Raw genomic sequence first — 21,912 nt, 5'->3', positions numbered from 1 at the left:
CCCAGTCAGGACACAGCATGGACATGCGGGTCCCCGCTCAGCTCCTGGGGCTCCTGCTGCTCTGCCTCCCAGGTAAGGAAGGGCAGCCCTGGGAGTTTACTCAGCACAGTGTGTTCATTATTTCCTGCCTCTTCAGAGACATTTTCTTAAACCCTGATTGATCATGTTTGTGTTTCCCGTGTCAGGTGTGCGATGTGACATCCAGGTGACCCAGCCTCCACCCTCCCTGGCTGCCTCTGTAGGAGACACAGTCACCATCACTTGCCGGGCCAGTCAGGGTGTTAGCAGTTACGTAAACTGGTACCAGCAGAAACCAGGGAAAGCTCCTACTCTCCTGATCTATAATGCTAATAATTTGCACTCCGGAGTCCTGTCGAGGTTCAGCGGCAGTGGGTCTGGGACAGATTTCACTCTCACCATCAGGAACCTGCAGCCTGAAGACATTGCAACTTATTACTGTATGCAGCATAATAGTTCCCCTCCCACAGTGATTCAAGCCATAACAAAAACCTCCCGAAGAAGCAGAAGTGTGAGGCTGGGCTGCCCAGCTGCTCCTCCTGGTGCCCCTACCTTTGAAAACCTTTCCTAGATGCAGCCAGGCCTTGAATGTCACTGGAGGATTTGGAATAAGATACCAGACATTTTCCTCTGAAACCTTATGGTCTTTCTCCTTTACACTTCTATCAAACTATGTATTAATGTCAGTTCTATCAGACCAGGTCTTTCTCAATACAAAGGAAAGATGATTGTATCAGGACTTTGTGTTGTGGCATCATTTGGAACTCATTGAATGAAGAAGACTTTCAACTTAGTCCAAGCAGGAACTGTTTTAATGTGGAGAAATATAACCTGCTCAGCACTTCTCACTCTCCTGAGGTAAGGAAAGAGGTGAGTACTGTAGATAGGGTCTTCTCTGGTGCTTCCTGGAGTGCATAGCACCAGCTAATGGGCCCTGGAGCCAAAGAATTCTCTGTCCTGCCTGCAGAGAGAGCCAGGGGTGGAATTCTGATTATATCCCTTGCAAAATCACCTCTCTGTAAGGTTACATCTGCCTGCTAATTTTCATAAGGCCTAAGTTCTCTTTTTTGTTTTAAATCTCAGAGGATTATTGTTACCTAGTCACCTGTACAGCAAAGAATAGATGGACATCTGTCTGAGAAATTTATTTTCTGAAGTGATAGTGAAAATGTTGGTAGGGGACAGTCCCGGATGTCAGGATGGCCCCGTGTCTCAGATATTTTCTAGTTATGTAGAGGGCCTCCAAATATCCTGAAATTTATTTCTACTTATTAGCTGTGAATATGGAGTCATAGCACACAATTTTATCACTTCATAGACTAAACTGTAAGTCAGAGGGGTGGACTAGAAGTATGTGGGAATTAATACATGAAGTTACAATCTGCATACACTTGAGAAACCTTCCTTGACTAAACTAAACAGAAGCAACAAAACAGAATAAAACAATTCTAAAAGAACAAAAAGTACTTAAATGATATAAACATTTTTAAATTTTACTTTCTTAGTTTAAATGATTTTTCCCAAATACACGTGTTTTGCTGCTGAAAAAATACCCACTTCCTGGGAGCATCACAGTGTCGCTCAAAACTCCTTATGAATGAAGAAGCGCGAACCCTCCTCACAGTGCAGAAGGATGTCAGAGACCCAAAGAAGATTCAAGATGCAGTGCTGCAGTGGATATTTAATTTAGTTAAAGAGATTTTTGCCTCAATGGGGACATTTAAGAAAATTTCTTTTTGAAGCTACTTGCTAAAATACACAGAGTTTTCTTTTACTCTCAACGTAAAATTGTATTTGGAAATATATATATATATATATATATATGACAAATGCTGGAAAACCTAATTTTTTCATAGTGTTATCAAATTCCTTTGTAACTAACTGTAATTAAAGTTTTTAGAATCATCAGTAATAATCAAATGGGAACAATGCATCAAAATGTGACAAAGGTATGTTAAAGGACAGTGGAGGTAAACCTAGCAGAGGAGCCTGGTGTGGGGATTTTCCTCACTCCTCAGTTTGTCAGAGATGCTGTGTCCTCGGTGTCTCAGCCTTCTGGCCTTGGGTGTAGCTCAAATTCACTTTATAAGGTGAAAACCACCTCAGTGTCCCAGAAAGATCCAACAAGGTCTACTCTATGTCAATCAACCAGATGATCCTTGATAAGAACATGAAGAACAGGAAAATAAATGCCTAAGTTTTTTGCAGGGCTAGTACAAAGAATTATTGTGACCATGCTGAATAATATAGTATTTACTTATGCCCATATATAAATATATTTATTCAACAAACTAGTGGCCTATGCCTGTATTCTTAAAAATTTATCAGAAAGTGATATATGAAGAGGAAATTTATCTACCTATGAAATAAATACTCCAATAAGAAGAGCAATATTAATTTCACTTGTGGAAAAATTACCATAGTTGGTTCAGACTAACATACTTAGTAGTAATAGAAGATATAATCATAATATACTTTTAATACGTGACATAGCCATCATAAATTGTTAAGTCTACCTCTCATAAATGAAAGATTATGGACTGATAGAGTGCCACACGCCTGTAATCCCACCACCCTGGGAGAATGAAGCAAGATAACAAGTTAAGTCCATTCAGGGCAACCAAGGAAGAGAGAAACTGACTGAAAATAAAAATCAAGTCTAGATATAGTCCAGTAGGAAGGCATTGGGTTCATTACCTAGTATCACAAAAAAAAGAAAAGTGGTTTTTAAATATATATGTACATGTATAATATATATCAATATACAATTCTTAAAGAATGTATATAATTTTGATTAATTAACATGTATACTTACATAATCAAAGTTTATGATACAAGTACTACGAGTAAACATATGTATGCACATTTATGAAATTTTCTTTGCCTACATATATAATATCTGTTTATTGAGGCTCAGGATTAATGTCCATTGATTTCCAGTTACATTATTTATGTCCATACATGACTAATATCCATTAATGTTTATTAATGTCCAGATAGTATTTGCTATCTAATATTTTTCTTTGTAATCCTTGTTTGTAAATCCCTTATGAAATGCTGCACTCACTTGAAAACATTGTAATACATCTGTAGAAGCCCCTAGAGTCAAGATGGAGATAATTAGCTTCACATAAAAGTTAAGACATTTCAGTTTGTGAAAATTCCTATGAAGTAAGTCTTTGATTCACTTTCATCTAAAACAAAGCCTTCTTATTTTTCTTTGTGATCAAAGATCTACTCTCTGTTTTTATAGAGAAAGTAAGATGATATAAAGGTATTAATAAAAAGCACCAAAATATCTGAATACCTAGTGAATTAAATAACAGATGAAACCACTTGTCTCCAAGGGGGTGTGGAGGAGCACACTAGTCCTGGTAGGAAACGCACATTAGACTCTTTCAGATAGAAAGATTGAAATTCAATTTTCTCAAAATTCTGCTTTAAAACTGCTTCTTAATTCTACAAACATTGTTCTAGTATCTAATCCCTTGTTTTATCAGCAGATATTTAAGATTTGGATGGAGTGAATTTTCTGGTCTTTTAGCAAATTAGAGGACAGGAATAAAAGGCAAACAGTTGATTTCTAAGTCACTATATTGTATGGGCTGTTTTTTGTATCTGTCATTTCTAAATATAATTACAAAATGGACTTCAATACTTGTAGACATTAACACCAATCAACAGGTTATTCTTTGGGGTCGAGAGGGACCTCAACTAGGTTAAGCTAAGTCCTACATCTACCTGCATCCTAGTGGTTTAAAATGACAGGGAGCTGAAGTGATCATATGTGCTTTGATAATTATCTCAATGTTCTGCTTCTGTAGAGCAAAAAGCAACACAGAGACACAGTTTCTTCCCACTAACTATAAAGAATGAACAAGCCAGATATTTCATATGGAGAGGAAAAAAGATGTTCAGTCCCAATTCCCGGGATTGAAGGATAAAGTTCAATAGAATGATTATTCAGCAAAATGATATTTGTGTTAATGTAAAATAAAAGTTCAGATGAGAAGTGAAGACCATGTTTGCTGCAATGAAGAGTAATAGAGAGCCACATCTCTGATCTGGATTCCATCACAACAGACAGAATAGGGTCCTGCTTACAAGCCTGAACATTGGAAAGTATTAAAATATCCATGGAATCAAATCATGACAGCACAGATAAGCAAAACAGCAGAAAATATAACAATACACCCTGCAAATGAATGAGTCTGGTTGTCGATGAGCAAGGAATGGGGAGATGATAACAGCCCAGGTAGTTGGGATTTATTTTTCACCTCTCTGATGTCAGAAGCTGTGAAGGTGAAATCATGCTTTGGCCCTGTGAGAAACTCTGGTCTCTGCAACTTCAAAACTGCCTCTGTAACTCACTACTGCGCATAATACAATTTGCATATTTCTCCCATAAGTCACCCCCAGCACGTCTGAAGCCATGCAATGCATGGTGATGGACTGATGAGGAGACACACTGTCAGCTGAGGGTCAGAGCAAAGGTGATGGGTTCCAGGCTCGGCTCTTCTGTTTCTTCCTCCAGTGCATTTCTGGTAAGAGAAACATTTCCTTTAATTCAAGGATTTAAATCTTCGGGATTTTTACCAACTATTCCATATTTATAAGAAATGGATACTTTGTTTTCTCTAAATAGGATGCATAGAACTTATTTTGCATATTTTGTCCTATAGCAGACTCCCTGGCAGAAACAGTCTCCAGCACTCCTGTCAGTGGCTGTAGGAGTCAAGGCCACCATCACCTGCAACGCCAGCACAGACACTGATTATGATATGCAGTGGTATCAACAGAAACCAGGAGAAGCTCCTAAGCTCCTTATTAGAGGAGCTACAACTCTCATCTCTGGGATCCCTTCCTGGTTCAGTGGCAGTGACTATGGACCAGATTTTACCCTGGAATGTGAGGATTCTGCACACTACTTGTGTCAGCAGGATGCTAATTGGCCCTCCCCGTGATACGCACAGACACAAAACTCTACACATCTCTCAGGAGGATGCTGCAGCTGCTCGTGAAGAAGTTCAGTTGAGGAACCAGGTCACATTTTTGTGTCCCTGAGTTTTCTTCATGCACGTGCATGGTCACTTTCATTTTCTGTTTCTGTACTTGTCCAGCCCATAATCCCTTGTTATTTTTGTCACCATTGATACTGCAGAGAATACAACAGCCTTCGGCACAGTGTTCTCCTTACCAATGGCCCATCTCCAATTGGAGGGACAATCACAGGGCCTGGTTTTCATCAGTTATCATAGTCATCATGTTCCTCTCAAAGAACAAAATAGCTATCATAGTAGACCTAGGTTAGGATTACAATAATAGAATTAAAAGCAGCCTGCATTCCCTCTAAGCGTGTGCATGTGACAGGGTTCCCGTGCTGCATAGACAGCAGGAGACAGACATGAGAACAGCACATAAACTGGGTGAAAATTCCACAGTGTCCATCTTGTGCTGTGTTTCCAGAATTTGCTTTTTATCTCCTTCTTCTATTTGTTCCATTACAGCTGATGAAATGCTTCTTCTTTCTCTCTGAAGGTTTCTATCTTTTTGTGATACATCTCAATGATATCATCCCCAATTTAAAGACCTTCTTCTTCTAATAGTGATGCATACAGCTATTAAGCCATTCCTTTTAACTCCCTTGCCACACTCCACAAATTTTATTAATTTTTATCTCAAATTTTTTCCAACACATATACCATTATGTCAAATGGAAAGGATTAAGTTTAATTTTGAAAGTCAGAAAAGTATATGTGAAATCAAAGATCTTTGAACCATCCACTCTCACACCCAGATGATGCTATTTAATTAAGAGTTTGGCATTCTCAGGCTCGTCCTTGGTCTTTTGAGGCAGCAGTAACAGAGTAGTGATGTCCCCCTGTAACCTCCCCCTGCCTGAGCTATGCTGCTGACCTGCTGCGCGTCTACTCCAGCTGCTGACTGGAGAAGCATGACTGGCTTTGCAGGACCAGTGGCTACTGAAAAATGAATGCCAGATTCAAATCACACCTGACACTGCAGCTTTGACTGAATAATCAGGTTAATGTGCAATAGCCATAGAACAAGGGAATCCAAGAAATCCTGAGAAAAGTACCAGAAACTCAATTGTTTTAAATTTTTGTTTTTGAAATATGACAGTATATATGCATATATATACCAATTTTCTTCTAATATTGTTTTAACTATCTATCAAAGAACTTAGTAATTTGTAGTTTATTTATCATTCAGTTCAAAATATTTACCAATATTGCCTTTAATTTATTAATTTAACATACTGGTTAAGTGAGTATTTTAAATTTAAGGTGGGTTTCTGTTTGCTTTCTAATTTAATGATTTTCAAGTCAGAGAGCATGCGCTGTGTGATTTCCATCCTGACAGACTCCCTCAGCTCTCCCTGAGCATAAGTTTTATCTTGTGAATAGTGATGGTGCACATTGTGGATTTAATTTGCCTTTTCCTAATGAGCAGTAATGAGGATCACTTTTTCATATTTTTAACAGACATTTATGTCTTTTTTGCAACAAGTTGCTCAGTTATAAAGGATTGTTTTCTTTAATATTATGGGGTCTTGCTCTTATTATGTTAGGTTTCTCCATTTTCAGAAGTTGGGTTTGTACAGGATCACTGATTTATAAATGTCTCTTCCCATTTTAGCATTTGTGTTTTTATTTCCTTCACAGTGTGACTACAAATGTCCAGTTTTCAAAATTTTATTTTCAACTCTCCATAAGGAATGTGATAATTGTCTATGGCAAATACGTAATAATAAAACATAAAAAAGTTAAACTTAAGGAGAGAATGTTTTTGAATTTTGATGATGCCAGTATACCAATAGTTTGCTTTCCATACTGAGTTTTCAATGTAACTGGAAACTTTATTGAACCTAAGAATAATACAGGTCCTATAATTCTTTCTGCTATGCAATTTACAATGCATGTACTCATGGTCCGTTCTGTGATCCATTTTGATTAAATGCTTGTGTTTTCTATGAGGTCAGAATCTAAATCCAACTTTTCTCATGTGAGTGTGAAGGTCAGATGATATTTTCACTGTATTGAGTTGCCTGTATATTGTCAAAATTTCACTCCAATTTCAGTAGTTCATTTGTAGACTCCAATCCATTGATCTGTTTATAGTTATGCAAAGGCCCCATGATCTTGGTAACTATAATTTATACTTGCACTTTACTTTATAATTCATTACAAAACTGAGGGCTGTGAGCCTTTATATATTGATTTCCTTCTGCAGATGCACAGAGATCATTCTAGTGCAGACCCACTGCAGTGATGATATCTGCAGTGACGGTCATGGGCATCAGTGTGACAAAGCAGCAAATAAAAAGTAACCGTGAAACTTGAAACACACCACAAATCACTTAAAATTTGTGTCCAAGAACCCAGGGTCAAAGACTAGAGAGATGCCCACAGAGAGTGTCCCCATCAGTTTTCTGCCCTCTCCACCATTAATCTAAAGCTGCAGCATCCACACCTGGTGGATTCTTTAGGTTTTGTTCATAAAAGCTGCTTCCTTTACAGCCATCTTCTCCAGTGGCTGCTCAGTCCCCCCTACCCACACCTCAGTTAAGTAGTGTGGAAAATGTGTGGCTGTGCAAAGGAATTTGCTGAGATTTCCCTTGTGTCTCATAACTTTTTACCTAACTTAGTTGCACAGGCCAGATCTGGAGTAACATGTTTGCCAGACATTAGATCAGACTCCAACCCATGGAAGCCTTGTAGAGTGTACACTGATGCCTGAAGCTACAAGGTGGATGTAAGAAGAATTAGAAAGGAAGCACAAGCACTGTCATAGTTCACAGATGAAAAGTTTATGTGGAGAGAAACGAAAAAGCAACCTAACGTGAAACTAGGAGCATAGACAATACACACAACCAATCAGCAGATTGACAAAAAACACACAAAAAGGAAATGTATTTCATACACCAAAAACAGAAAAAAAGCTAAAGTTATTTGAAGAAAGCATTTATAATACAGTCACACTTATAAAAATTCGGGACAGAATAAAAATATATATGTAAGCCTCCTATCTTGAAATTTCCCAAATATTATGTAAAACAAAGCAGATTGAAGTCTTATAACGATTTCAATGATAGAAAACCTCAGATTGAGAAATAATGCAATTTACCATAGACTGACATTGACTTAAAATCATTCTTCATCATCACTGGTTTTTTTTTTTTTTTTTCCAGTACTGAGAATCGAACTCATGATGTTGCGCTTGCCAGGCAGGCACTATGCCGCTGAGCTAAACCCCAGCCCATCATCACAGTTTTGAAATGAAAAATTATCAGCTGCTCTTGTGTTTTCCAAATCAAGGCATAGAGCACAACCTCCGTATGAGGCCTGAGTCAGCAACAGCGCTGGGGAGCAGTACCAGGTGCAGGACTACACTGCTGGGGTCAGGGCAACAGAAATATCCAGGGGAACAGAAGTGAGTGTACAGAGAAGTCGACACATTTGACTGGGTGTGACACCACAGTTACAATGACACAGATGACACTACAGGGCCAAGCAGAAAGTAATTGCTTTTCAAATATCATGCTGCATCTATGATGCATATGCATGTCAAGCAATGATTCAAGAAAACATCCACCCTCAATTATTTTCAGAAACCACAAGTGCATGTCACAGTCCATGACCACATAGCATTCAAGAGAATTAATAAAATTGCAGAGTAGTATATAACATTTGTTGATGCTCTTAAATGTAGTAAAATTTGTGCATTGGCACTATACATGACATTTAGGTGTATCATACAATTCATTTATTTATTATATAGTTGATTCACACATAGGCTAATGTAAAAACAACAGAAGTTAAATAATATTACATAAAAGAAAATGATGTTTAGATTCAATATGAGGGGCTGGGGATTTAGCTCAGTGGCACAGTGCCTGCCTGGAAAGCAGGAGGCTATGAGTTCGATTCCCAGTATGGGAAAAAAAATAGATTCAATATGAATCCATGTTCCTAATGAACCCAGTGAAGCAGATCTGAGTCTCTACTTAAGTGCCCATAGTGCACTGCTGAAAGACCAAATTGTAAAACATTCCGTAGAATTGGACTTAACTGTCTCTAACACTGAGTTTTGTTTCTGTTCTGTCCTCTTCCCCTTTAGCATATGCCTTTCATGATCTGTTTGTCCTGGCTCACAAGAGAGCTCATTAGGTCTTCAATTTGAGTTCATCTGTGTGGATCAAAGGACATGCTATGCAGAGAGAGTTCCTCTTGCCACCATTAAAAACCATCTTTCTCGCTTTTGTCTAACATCATCTGTCCATTTAGAAGTTCCTGCCATGAGGTAACATTGTGATGTGTTAGGATTTAGAAACAAAACAACATTGTGGGTCCCTGGTGTTCTAGGGGCTAGCAATAAAACAACACCCATGTGCTGGGTTACTCTCTGGGGGCTGGAGTTCAACTTGCTCACTTCCTTAACACACTATGCAGACTGGGATGAGGTGGGGAGACGGGGGGGACTCATGGAGCACAGTGCCCCAGGGACCTTCTGCTGTCTCAGCTCCCCACCTGCCTCCACATCTACTGAGCATGGAAGGTCTGCAAAGAAGCCTTGCCTAGGTGGTTTTCTCCTAGTCATATTTGAAAAGTGTTTGGGGATGGGAAGAATGAGGCTGTGTTCACAGATCCAGACCTAGAGCCCTGAGTTTCTCTTCACATCCTACAGAGGATGTCCCCTGGATGCTCAGGGCCCAAACACTTTCCCAAACTGCATGTTGAGACTGCCATGTGGATTATACAACCTACAGTTTTAACTGTCTTATGACAACTCGCTTTTCAGAATGTAGAGTAAACTGATCATCTTTTGTCCTAAGAATCAGTTGTTTGGACAACTGATTGTGTCTCTCAAAGAATCTGAACTGGGAATTGTTGAAGTGTTATGGGAGTCATGAGAGTATATTTACAGATCATACTGGTAACAGGGCACCAGAGAATTCTATAAAGTGCAATGTCCCAAATCTGCCATTAAATGGCGAGGAAACCCTATTATAAGTGAAGCCCAGCGGCTTGATGTTAAGAAGACTGAGGACACAAAGGAGCCACTGCTCCCTTCTCAACAGGGAGCCCTTAAGAGCTTGCCGAGATTGTCCACAGGGGCCACATCTGCTCCATGTGATGTTTTCTGAATAGTTTCTATTTCTTTCTGATCTTCAGTAGCTACAGCCTGTGAACATGAAACTTCCAGGAAGAGTCAAGAAGCAGAGGCTGAGCCCTGGGTCAGTACTGGGCAAGTGCATGCTGGAAAGGACATGCTGCCGTCCTGAAGGTGCAGCAGCCGTGTGCGGTCAGGCTGAAGTGGCCTTGTGGGTTCGGAGGAGGTTGAAACAGAGCACACTGGGGGCTCCATTCAGCAAAGAGGAGGACAGGGTGTGTCCCATGGAGGAGGGGCAGGAAGTGAGCAGGGGAAACCGGATGTGACGTCACTTCAATGTCCCAGTTCTACTTCCAGAGTGGGCTGCATGCTCCACAGGTATTGGGGCAGGGTCTGTGCTTCAGGATGCCCAGTCTGTCAGTGGGGAAGGAAAGGTGGAGATGCAACCATTGTGTGTCCTCCACGTTTACCTTGGGTTTGCCAGAAGTTAAAAAGATATATCAAATATTGATATAATAAATTATCCATGTATGTCTTTAACACTCATATTATTATGGAAACATAATAGACTTATAATGTATGCATGCATTTGCCAGTTCCTTATTTTTTTTGGCAGAACAGTGTCTAACTGAGACAGGACTCTGGGATGGGACATTTACTGATGCTCCTCTTGTCGTTTATCCCTCAGGATAGTGAGAACAGCACTGAGAAGAGCTGGACCCAGCTCTGTGGTCCTGCTTTCTCAGATACTTTTCCTGGCCTCTCAGGCTTGCTGTGGTTCAGCATCAGTGGTGTGGAGCACTTTCTTTCTCTGGTCCTCAGCCACATGCTCAGAACTGCAGCTGCTTCCTCCCCAGCCTGCAGCTGTCTGATCTCAGCCCTGGTTTGAAGCCTCTGTTCCATAACTCTTCCTCAATTTCACAGCCAGAGGTCTCTGTTCCCTCAAGTCCACACACCTTATTTCCACAAGTCAGCCCTGTACCTGAGTAACTATAAAATGTAGTTCATATCTTCATCAGGGCTATGCTTATAGCACCCTGGATAGATAAATGTTTTCTTCAGATCTGCCTAGCCCATCTAACTAAACGCTTTAAAAATCACCAGTAAATTAAAGCAGATGTTTGTAAATGTCAACTCTACAACCATCACAGCTTCTCTTTGGTTTACTATGCACCAGCTCTGTCTCAGTACACATGGCAAGGGCAATAAGCCTCTTCCAGAATACACCTGGTGTAAGATTGTGATCCACAAATGATCATTTGAGAAATAAGAGTAAAGAAGAATGAAGTGAGTGGACAGGTATCGTGAATTATCTGGGTCTCCCTAAAAACAACATGGTAATGAGTTTTGCCCAAATTTCTCCTGGGAATAGTTATTTAAATACTTGATGCTCAGAGAAATTGAAGCCCTAGTGAGGACACCAGGTGTTAGGCCAAACATTCTATAAAGATTCTATATGATGTCAAAAGGAAAAGGGAAAAACATCAAAAGTCTGAAAGTTTTCTGCTATCATCAAAATGCTACACAAATTGTAAATTCTGCATCACTCTGATTTCTGTTTATCGACTGAAAGAGTGTCTCATGCTGCCTGGTAAATACTTGTAAATTTATAGGAAGAAACTTGGAGGGACTTTGATCTCATTAAGAACACAGAGAGTATCTTGTGTCTGTATCTGGGGAGACTGGGACACAAAGAGCTTCAAAATATATTTGGTGTATCCTAGAAAGGCATTTTAGGCATTTTGAATCCATGTCTAGAGATACCTCAACCACTTCAAATAGTGCAAAAGTTGTTATTATCTTCATATTTCCTCTTACATTTTTAGCATAATATATTGTTTCCCTTGTTTCCTTTAACTGCTTCCACCTCCAAATGACACTGCCATAGAATTGTGCATAATAAACAAGACAGAAGCAAATGATTGCAGGGTAGAACCAGAAATAGTGTAGGGCATCACGCATCGCATTATTGTTCCCCTCAGAAACACTGTCTGCATCAAATCTGAGCTAGCCTGGCCTTCCCTGGGTTTGAGTCCCTTAGCCTGTCCTGAATAACTGACAGGAGGTAGCCTTGAAGCTGTGCCCAGCTTCACTTAACCTCTGTTCATTTGCATGTTCAAGCTCACAACCACTGTCCTGAAGATTTATTAATCTGCTCACATGCTGCGCAGGACTCAGTCCCAGTCAGGACACAGCATGGACATGAGGGCCCCTGCTCAGCTCCTGGGGCTCCTGCTGCTCTGGCTCCCAGGTAAGGCAGGGCAGCACCGGGGATTTCCTCAGCCCACTGTGGTCAGAGCAGCTGGGCTCTTCAGAGAGGTTTTTTTTATAGCCTGATTGATTTTGTGGACCTTTGTGTTTATGTTTCCCATGTCAGGTGTGCGATGTGACATCCAGATGACCCAGACTCCATCCTCACTGGCTGCATCCCTAGGTGACAGAGTCACCATCAACTGCAGAGCCAGTCAGAACATTTATAATGCTTTAAATTGGTATCAGCAGAAACCAGGGAAAGCTCCCAGGCTCCTGATCTATGCTGCAAGCAATTTGCAGTCTGGGGTCCCATCCAGGTTCAGCGGCAGTGGGTCTGGGACAGATTACACTCTCACCATCAGCAGCCTGCAGCCTGAAGATGTTGCAACTTATTACTGTCAACAGGGTAGCAGTTACCCTCCCACAGTGACACAAGCCATGACATAAACCTCCCAAGAGAGAAGAAGTGTGAGGCTGAGCTGCCCAGCTGCCCTTGTTCCTCTGAAAATGTTTTCTAGATGCAGCCAGGCTTTGAAGGTCACTGGATGATTTGGTAGAGGGGCCCAAGATTTTCTCCAACACCATCCTTGCCTTTCCTTCACCTCAGACCCAGCAGCCCTGAATATCAAACACTTTCTTAATATAAAGATATGATAACTGTGGATTCATGTTGTGGAATCATTTGGAACTCAGTGAACCAAAGAAAATCTGTTCAAGACACTCCGCCAGGCATTCTTCTAATACAATGAATTGTAATCTAACTACAGCTTTCACTGTCCTGAGGTGCTCAGAGCAGCGGATACTAGGAATGGAGAGTTCTCTGGTTCCCCCAGATTGTAGTAGCACCACAGAATGAGCCACCTAACTGTGATCTTAAGGCTGTGGAGGGAAACCAGGAGTACTGTTATGATTCTGTCACTTACCTGAAGCAGCTCTTCTTGTGAGCTTTCAACTCTCACCTCTGATCCTATATCTACCTAGTGATTTCTATAATCACTGAACCTGCTCAGTCCTTGAGAACGCCTACATTGGCCTCTATGTAGTCAGCTCTACAGCAAAGTGTAGGAGGAAAAGTGGATATGAGAAATTTCTTTCAGAATAATAGTGATATTGGGGGTTGATAACTGACAGCACAGGTTGATCCAAGTTGCCACAGGTGTCAGGGTTTTTCTAGTTAGTTAGGGGACCCAAATATGCCTGAATATGTTTCCATATATTGTCTGTGAGTACCGGATCATATCCTGCAATATTATTAAGTCATGCACTGCATTGAAAATAAGAGGGTATTACATGATATATATAGAAGCTCACAGTAGGAGTTTCATATCACTATACACTTGAGAAAACTTCCTTGACAAAACAAAAGCGAAACAATCTCTCCCCATTAATCAGATTTAAAATTAAAAAACAAAAAAAAATTTGGGTAACTGCTTCAAATTTTCCTTTTCAGGGTCCAAGTTGGGCAAACAAGGCTTTCTGATAAAACTCCAGTCTAAAGCACATCACTAAGCATGGTGCTGTCAGTGGTCTCAGTGGTACACACATAGTTCAGTTATCCTCCATTCCCAAACTTTTCAGGGAGCCCCATGGGTAAATGTGAGGCCATCAAACGTGGAAATGCATGCATGGACTCTACAACTGAATTACATGTAACTGAAGATGGCATGTCTAATGGAACTTCAAATCATCTGCCTTGCAAGTAATAACACCCAGGGCTTACTAAACAGATGCTTTACCATGTGTCAGTGAGCAGATCCACCTAGCAACAGTGACCAGGTTAATTACTGTGGGTCAAGTCCAACATGTGGAAGCAATGATTATTCCCTGATATGTGCATTATGTTTCTTTACGCATCATGTTTACAACCCAAATACCCTTTGGAATTTACTCAACACATTGCTCAGAGTCTGGACATTCCACATGGTTTAGCATTAGTCCAAGGAACTTACTTAGAGCAAAGAGGAGAATAAAAGTTTATATGCTCAGGATTTCATCATGTCGCAAGTACACCTGTCCTTATAGGAAAGAAGGAACCCGGTATTAGTCCAGCAAGGTTGATATAAACTACTGTCCTACCAGATGTGGGGAAGATGCTCATATAATGTGTCTGGTTTGTTTTCTCTTATAGTCAGCACATTTGTGTTTGAGAAGGAAAGGATACACAACATTCACTGTGTAACTTACCAGCTAATGTATCCAATGCGCATGAGACCAAAGAAAACAGGAGAAACCTAAAGTGGGTTCCATGCTGACGAGGACAATGAGAATAGGTTTCCCAGGTTGGGGAGGTGAGGGGAGCCTGAGTCTGGGCAGATTGATGGGAAGTCCTCAGGGGAATGATGTCTTTCTCTCAGGATTCAGAGCCTATTTCCTTCTAATCTATACAGCTGAGTCTCACTGACTCTTTGTCTTTAATAATTTCTCTGGAGTTTCAGGTATTTGGGGCACTTGGTAAACATCACTGAAGAGGAAAGGAAAGGCATGCGTGGAATATAAATTTTGATCAGCTCTTCTTTTAACCCAGTCCAACCACACACTGAAGGAAATATCTGGGAATGTTGTTGTTATAATGAGAAAAATGGGACCTGAGACGTTTATTTATTTCTACACAGATTGTGCCAAACTCCATCTGGCAGAGTGTACAGTTCAGTTTGGAGGACACAAAAATTAAATTATGTGATCAGAGAAGAGAAAATGCAACATCAGCCTGAGCGATGAGGAATTTGGCAAGGTTTGTTCCAGTGTATGTACCAAGAGGAGGCAAGAGGAGCCCGGCTCACCTGGACACTCGCACTTTGCATGCTCCTGGCAGGCTTCCCTGCAGTAATAGCCTATATCAATGCCTGTGGCTGAACTGTGGGGCAGGTCTACTCCAATAGGGGCCAGACTGAACCACGGAAGCACAGCTCTGCTCCTCTGCCTCCCAGTGGTGTCGCATCCAGATGAGGGAAACACGGGGGGGGGGGGGCTCTACACATCTGTGAAAACTCTCTCACTATTGTGGGATCATGTGATCTGATCCTGCTGCTCTTGAAGCACAGACTACTGAAGGTCTCTGTATTTCAAGCAGTTTGTCTCTATTGGGATCTCAAAAGTTCTGATGTAGATAACTCTGGTAAGTTTTATGTTTTATCTCCCATCTCAGATACAACGGGAGAAATTGTGATGCTATAAACTCTTTCCTCTCTGTGTCTGCTAAGCTACAGTCACTCTCACCTGCAGGTGTAGTCAGAGTGCTAGAGGTAATGTAGCCTAGTACCAGCAGAAACCTGGGCAGGCTTCCCAACTCCTCACCTAAGTGAATATGACTTGGCCCATGGTGAACTAACCCAGTTTGTTGGCACTGAGCTACTGACAGACTTTTATTTCACCCCAAATGATCTAGACTTTAAGATTTTGCAATTTGTTGCAATTCTCAGTATATTGGGAGGCACTGCACAGCGATTCATTGTGTAACTAAAACCTCTGTGAGAATTTTGTTGCGTTTTGCTCATGCCAGCTACTTCCCGTATAGAGAGCTGCTAGAGCGTCTGCACAGCTTCTCACCTTCTCTGCTTAATCTAGTGGAACACATGAGGTTATGAATGAGGCAGTGCTGAAAAGATTTCCACTGTGATGATTTCCACTGGACTCTTGCATTTCTCCCCTGACTTAGTTCTACAAGCCAGGACAGGAGCAAGGACCTTGCCAGTGAGAGCAGTATGTATCCATTCTATTGCAAGAAAGCCTTTAAAGGTATACAGGAGTGCCTAATGCAATAAGGTGGGTACAGTAAGAATCACAGTAACTAAAAAGGAAGTACAAACACTATCAAAATTCACAGACAAAATGGCTATGCAGACAGAAAATAAAAATCAGTCTACAGCCAACGAGGAGTATTAACAGTAGAAGCAGCAAATCAACAGATTCAAAAAACAGTACACAAAAATAAAATTTGATTCTATCTACAAACAAAAGAGTGAAAATTAAAGTTAAGTTTTGAAAAAGCATTCATCATACCATCTGTTAAAGTACAATGACAAAGACAGGGGAAAACAAATAGCTGTAAATTTCCTAACTTGAAATTATGAAAATATTATTAAACATCATCATATCCTCAAAAACAACAAAAACTTAGGGAAATAGAACATCATATTTTTCCTATCACTTAAAAATATCACTCATCATCCCTCTTTGAAATGAAAATTCACGAGGGTTTCTCCGTTGTGTAACAGGTGTCGAGGATGTGGGACGACGGCAGCAGGGCTGAGGAGGCTGCAGGGCGAGGACTCGCAGAACCGGGTGCAGGACGGTGGTGCCGGCCGGAGCGCAGCCGCGCTGTGCAGTAAAAGAGAAGAGGGGGAGCAGAGACAGCCCAGGCACAGGCGCGTCGTGTACGCGTGCGACTCACAGGTTCTCCTTCCCTTGCTGAGCAGAAGGAGGCTGAGTGAGATGAGATGTGGGAAAGGGACTGTGCTGACGCTGTTCTTGTTCTTGAGCTTCAGTACCAGTGACAGCAGTGCTGAGAGCTGCCGGCCCCTCCTCTGTGGTCCGGGTCTCTCACACTCTTCCCCTGGCTCTCAGCTTGCAAAAGCACCCGTGGGCGCTGGTCACTTTCCTCCCCTGGATCTCTGGCAAGCAACCCATGGGCAGCACTTCTGGTCCTGCTGGGTGCTCTGCCTCGTGGCTCAGGACAGCAGCTGCTTCCTCCTCAGCCCAGAGCCGGAGCCTGGCAGCTCTCAGCAGTGCAGTCTTGGCCTCAGCACTGGTGCAAGGCCCCCTTTGTAGCCCTGCGCCTTAAATTCCATTCCTGAAAATCTGTGTTGGTCTTAAGTTCACAGGCCCAAATTCTGTATTTGCTGAAGTCAGCTTTATCACTTGAGTAACTACTAGAAATCTGACATCATATAATTCTCAGGACCTGTAATTTTCTCACCCAATAGAAAAATATTTCCTCCAAATCTCTCTGAACTATATAAGATGAAAGCACAGCAATACTTAAAATAAGAAATTGTATTAGTACATGTTTTTTGATTTGTTAGAAGTCCACCCGATCTGAATAAAAATAATTTCCCTAATGAAAAATGTTCACATTTCAATCTTTGGAAATCCCATAAAGTTTTATGACAAAAAGAAAATATATGATTTCCTTTCATTTAAAGGATCACTTGCTTACTATCTTCATGACCAACTATGAGTCATCTGAGTGTTATAGACATCTTAACAGGAAATAAATATATTACTAAAAATGAAATAATACAAAAGGTTAGAATATTAAATCACGGATGAAATATGTCTTAAAATGGAATGCAAAGGGGGCTGGGGATTTAGCTCAGCGGCAAAGTGCCTGCCTGGCAAGCGCAAGGTCATGAGTTCGGTTCCCGGTACCAGAAAAAAAAAAAAAAAAAAAAAAAAAAAAAATGGAATGCAAAGTATAACTCCTGGCTTGGTGAGAGATGCCATTCAGAAGAAGTTCTGAAATTTAATTACATTAAAATGATACTTGAAAATAATTTCCTTATCATACAAGTGTTTTCATATCTAATATATTTGCTCTATCATTGACATATCTATCCAGTTTGGATTGGATGAATCTCCTTTTCTTTTTGAAAAATTAGAGGACAGAATTATATATCAGTAATGTGTACCCCGTAGGTTGATATATTTTAGGCTGTTCTTTAGAAAATCACCCCTAAGGGCCAGAGATATAGCTCAGTGCCATAAGCACTTGCCTCTCAAGCACAAGGTCCTGAATTCGATTTCTGGTACCAAAAAAAAAAAAGAAAGAAAGAAAGAAAGAAAGAAAACCACCTCTAATGTTTTGTAGACCACTGCATATAGAACTTAGAGGACAACGGGACTAATTAAGACACTATCCTAGATCAAGTGCCTCAAAATGAAACACATCTAAATACTAAGACCACCCCAGCCCTAGTAAGTTTAACTAAGAGTTGTACTGCAATGATCATGTGTGCATAGATTATGTACTTGAATTTCATCCTTGACAGATGAAGAAATGGAAAACTAGAGACACTTATTACTAAGTATGAAAAATTAATGTAAGTCTATTTTAGTATGGAAAAATCCTATGATTCCAAGATAACCCAAGTTATTCTTTTGTCTTTAAAATATTTGTAGGACTGAATGATTTTTCTGTAGGTACTTGGAAAGATTTGTCCTGGAGTGATGTAAAATCAGTGTCATAGTCAAGGATGGCCTTGACAAAGATCAAGTACAGCACTGGCTAAATTTGAGGATTGAAACTTATAGTAATTTTAAAAATATATAGTCACTTGCAACTGATTTTAACTGTTTTCCAGGTCTTAGAACTAAAGAGATTTCAGCATTGGGAAAAAAAATTAGCTTGGCAAATGGTAGGACTGGATTTTTTCAGTAGGCCAATATGGGAACCCACAGCATCTCAAGTGAATTTCACATTTCTGGGCAAGCTGTTTTCAATGGCTTCATGATATGATACATAGATGTCAGTCAATAACCATTCCCAGCCATGTCAGCAAGCCCCATGAAAAATGCCATGACATCAGAGATGCAGGACCATGCACGGAATTTTTCACTGGATTTCACCTAACGGAGGCAGAAATGGTTAACAGCAAGCAGTGTTATCATCTGACCTGCCAAGTAAAAGGGTAATACCTATAACCCATTGAGGGTACCACATATTGGGGACTGGATGGTGCTACCAACAAGTGTAAAATTAATTACTGTGGGTCTGATCCAACATGTGTGAAGCAATGATTACTTTCTAGTATACTCATGTCCTTTCACGAAAGAGCTTATTCCTAACAGAAACAGTATTTGGAATTTAGTCAATGCTTTAATCAAATTTCAGATGTTCTGTATAATATAATATAATCAGGAACATAAAGCACAACAGAATTAATATCTAGATAATGCTAAGCCTTTCTGTTCTCTACCACTTCCATTTAATATTTATGGGAATGTGTTTTTTACTCTAATAAATTTCTAAATTTATACATTCACTACATATTTGATCACATTTTTATACCTAAAGCTGAAAGTCCAATAAATTGAAGAAATTAGAAATGTGTCTGAAAAGAAAAGAATTCTTGTAGCTTACACATGAAATTAAATCCCCAATTACCTACATGTAGCAGAGCTGAGTCACAGTTGCATTAGCAGACTACGCTGCCTCCAGGACCCAACTTTTAAAATAGCCCACACAATGAGGGGTATTTGCCTGTAGTTTCGAGTTTCACTTCAGGTTTGCCCTGAAGTGAAAACTTCACTTTACTATATGTCTTTTATGATGTGTTCTGATTGGCTTACAAGAAAACTCATTAGTCTTCAATTTGTCTTCAGCTGTCTAGATTAAATTGTTTGCTATTTAAAGAGGGCAATTTTTCACAGCACTGGAATCATCCCTTCTATTTTCTTTGGTAGCATCATCAATATATTTGGTTGTTCACCACAGTGAGCTAACACTGTGATGTATCATGGTTGGAAATAAAATGCCCCCGTCTCACATCCTCAGAGGTGGGTCTGTGGGAAGCACATTGGATCACTTGGGTGCTGCACCATCAGTGGATGGATCCACTGATGATTTCATAGCTGAAAGTGTCGTTAGAAGGCAGGATCTGGGCTGGGGATTTAGCTTAGCAACACAGTACCTGCTTGGCAAGCGCAAGGTAGTGAGTTCAATTCCCAGTACTGGAAAAAAAAAAAAAAAAAGAAAAAGAAAAAACCAAGAAGGCGGGGTCTGAAGGCTGGGGTTACTGGAGGTGTGACCGCAGGGTGTGTTTTTCTCCCTGGATGTTTCCTGTCTCTCTGCTTCTAGGTTGTAATGGATGAGAAATTTTCCTCCTCCAAGTCTGTGTTACAAAAACACTGAGTTCATGAGACTCCCACAGTTCTGTAAGTTGTTGTATCCCTAATGCACCACTACGTGGAAAACTGACATGATAAAAAAAGCACACACACTTCATCTTAGGAATTCAGGGGAAGAAGTTAGAGGGTCCATAGAACAATAGGCGCCAAAGGACATGTGAAGTATTTATCTAGCTCTCCTGGTTCCCATTTCTGAAGTGACATCTTCCCCATGAGCCACTCTCTGAAAATATTCTGCTTTATTTCTGATCTTGCATAGCTGTGGCCTCACAACTTCAAACTTCCTGAAGAAGGCTTGAAGTAGGGTTAATAGCATGGACAGCACTAACCAAGCCTGCTAAGGAGAGCAAAGGCCAGGACTCCGAGTTAGAAAACAGAATTGATTATGTCCTAGCTGGGCATTTTAGCCATGTTGTGTCAGTGTCTAGAGAAACCAAACCACTTTAAAGGATTGAGAAATTTTATTGCCTTCATTTTTCATTTTATATTGTGGCCATCTCATACTCCGAAGTTTTCCTTAGTTGCTCCCATGTCCAAAGGTCATTCCCATAGAACACTGTAACAAACAGAACAAAGGTATGTGCAGAAACATGCGGAGAGCAGGACACAACTAATTACACTACAGGAGCAGATGGACTTTGTCCTGTGGGTCACTAGGAGAAACATAGTCTGTGCAACACATCTGATCCAGCCGAGCCTTGCCTGAGACCTGGGTCACTGAACCTTTCCTGAGTGACAGAAAGGAGCCAGCCCTGCAGCTGTGCCTAACACAGCTCAACACCTGTTGATTTGCATGTCCCAGAGCACAGCCCAGGCCCTGAGGACTTCTTCATAGGCTGTCACACCTTGTGCAGGAGTCAGACCCAGTCAGGACACAGCATGGACATGAGGGTCCCCGCTCAGCTCCTGGGGCTCCTGCTGCTCTGCCTCCCAGGGAAGGAAGGGCAGCCCTGGGAATTTACTCACCACAGTTTATCCATTATTTCCTGCCTCTTCAGAGAAGTTATCTTAAACTCTGATTGACTATGTTTATGTTTCCCGTGTCAGGAGTGCGATGTGACATCCAGGTGACCCAGCCTCCATCCTCGCTGGCTGCCTCTGTAGGAGACACAGTCACCATCAGTTGCAGGGCCAGTCAGGGTGTTAGCAGTTACGTAAACTGGTACCAGCAGAAACCAGGGAAAGCTCCTACTCTCCTGATCTATAACGCTAAGAATTTGCACTCTGGGGTCCCGTCGAGGTTCAGCGGCAGTGGGTCTGGGACAGATCTCACTCTCACCATCAGGAACCTGCAGCCTGAAGACTTTGCAACTTATTACTGTATGCAGCATAATAGTTCCCCTCCTACAGTGATTCAAGCCATAACAAAAACCTCCTAAAGAAGCAGAAGTGTGAGGCTGGGCTGCCCAGCTGCTCCTCCTGGTGCCCCCACCTGTTGAAAACCTTTCCTAGATGCAGCCAGGCCTTGAATGTCACTGGAGGATTTGGAATAAGATACCAGACATTTTCCTCTGAAACCTTATGGTCTTTCTCCTTTACACTTCTATCAAACTATGTATTAATGTCAGTTCTATCAGACCAGGTCTTTCTCAATACAAAGGAAAGATGATTGTATCAGGACTTTGTGTTGTGGCATCATTTGGAACTCATTGAATGAAGAAGACT

General features: G+C 40.9%; 3 gene segments (V, D, J or C); all 3 read left to right on the top strand.

Moving 5' to 3' along the window:
* Nucleotides 1–4,982, top strand: LOC102017117. The segment is given in 3 exon segments: nucleotides 1–72; nucleotides 186–529; nucleotides 4,701–4,982. Coding segments are annotated over 3 exon segments (681 nt in total).
* Nucleotides 4,983–12,323: 7,341 nt separating this feature from the next.
* On the top strand, nucleotides 12,324–12,849 carry LOC102010687. The segment is given in 2 exon segments: nucleotides 12,324–12,400; nucleotides 12,527–12,849. Coding segments are annotated over 2 exon segments (378 nt in total).
* Nucleotides 12,850–21,103: 8,254 nt separating this feature from the next.
* On the top strand, nucleotides 21,104–21,626 carry LOC102016800. The segment is given in 2 exon segments: nucleotides 21,104–21,173; nucleotides 21,281–21,626. Coding segments are annotated over 2 exon segments (393 nt in total).
* Nucleotides 21,627–21,912: the final 286 nt, after the last annotated feature.

Source organism: Chinchilla lanigera, unplaced genomic scaffold (genome assembly GCF_000276665.1).
Source record: "Chinchilla lanigera isolate Chin_1 unplaced genomic scaffold, ChiLan1.0 scaffold00069, whole genome shotgun sequence".
In the NCBI taxonomy this organism is placed as follows: Eukaryota; Metazoa; Chordata; class Mammalia; order Rodentia; family Chinchillidae; genus Chinchilla; species Chinchilla lanigera.
This window is presented reverse-complemented; position numbering and strand designations above follow the sequence as displayed.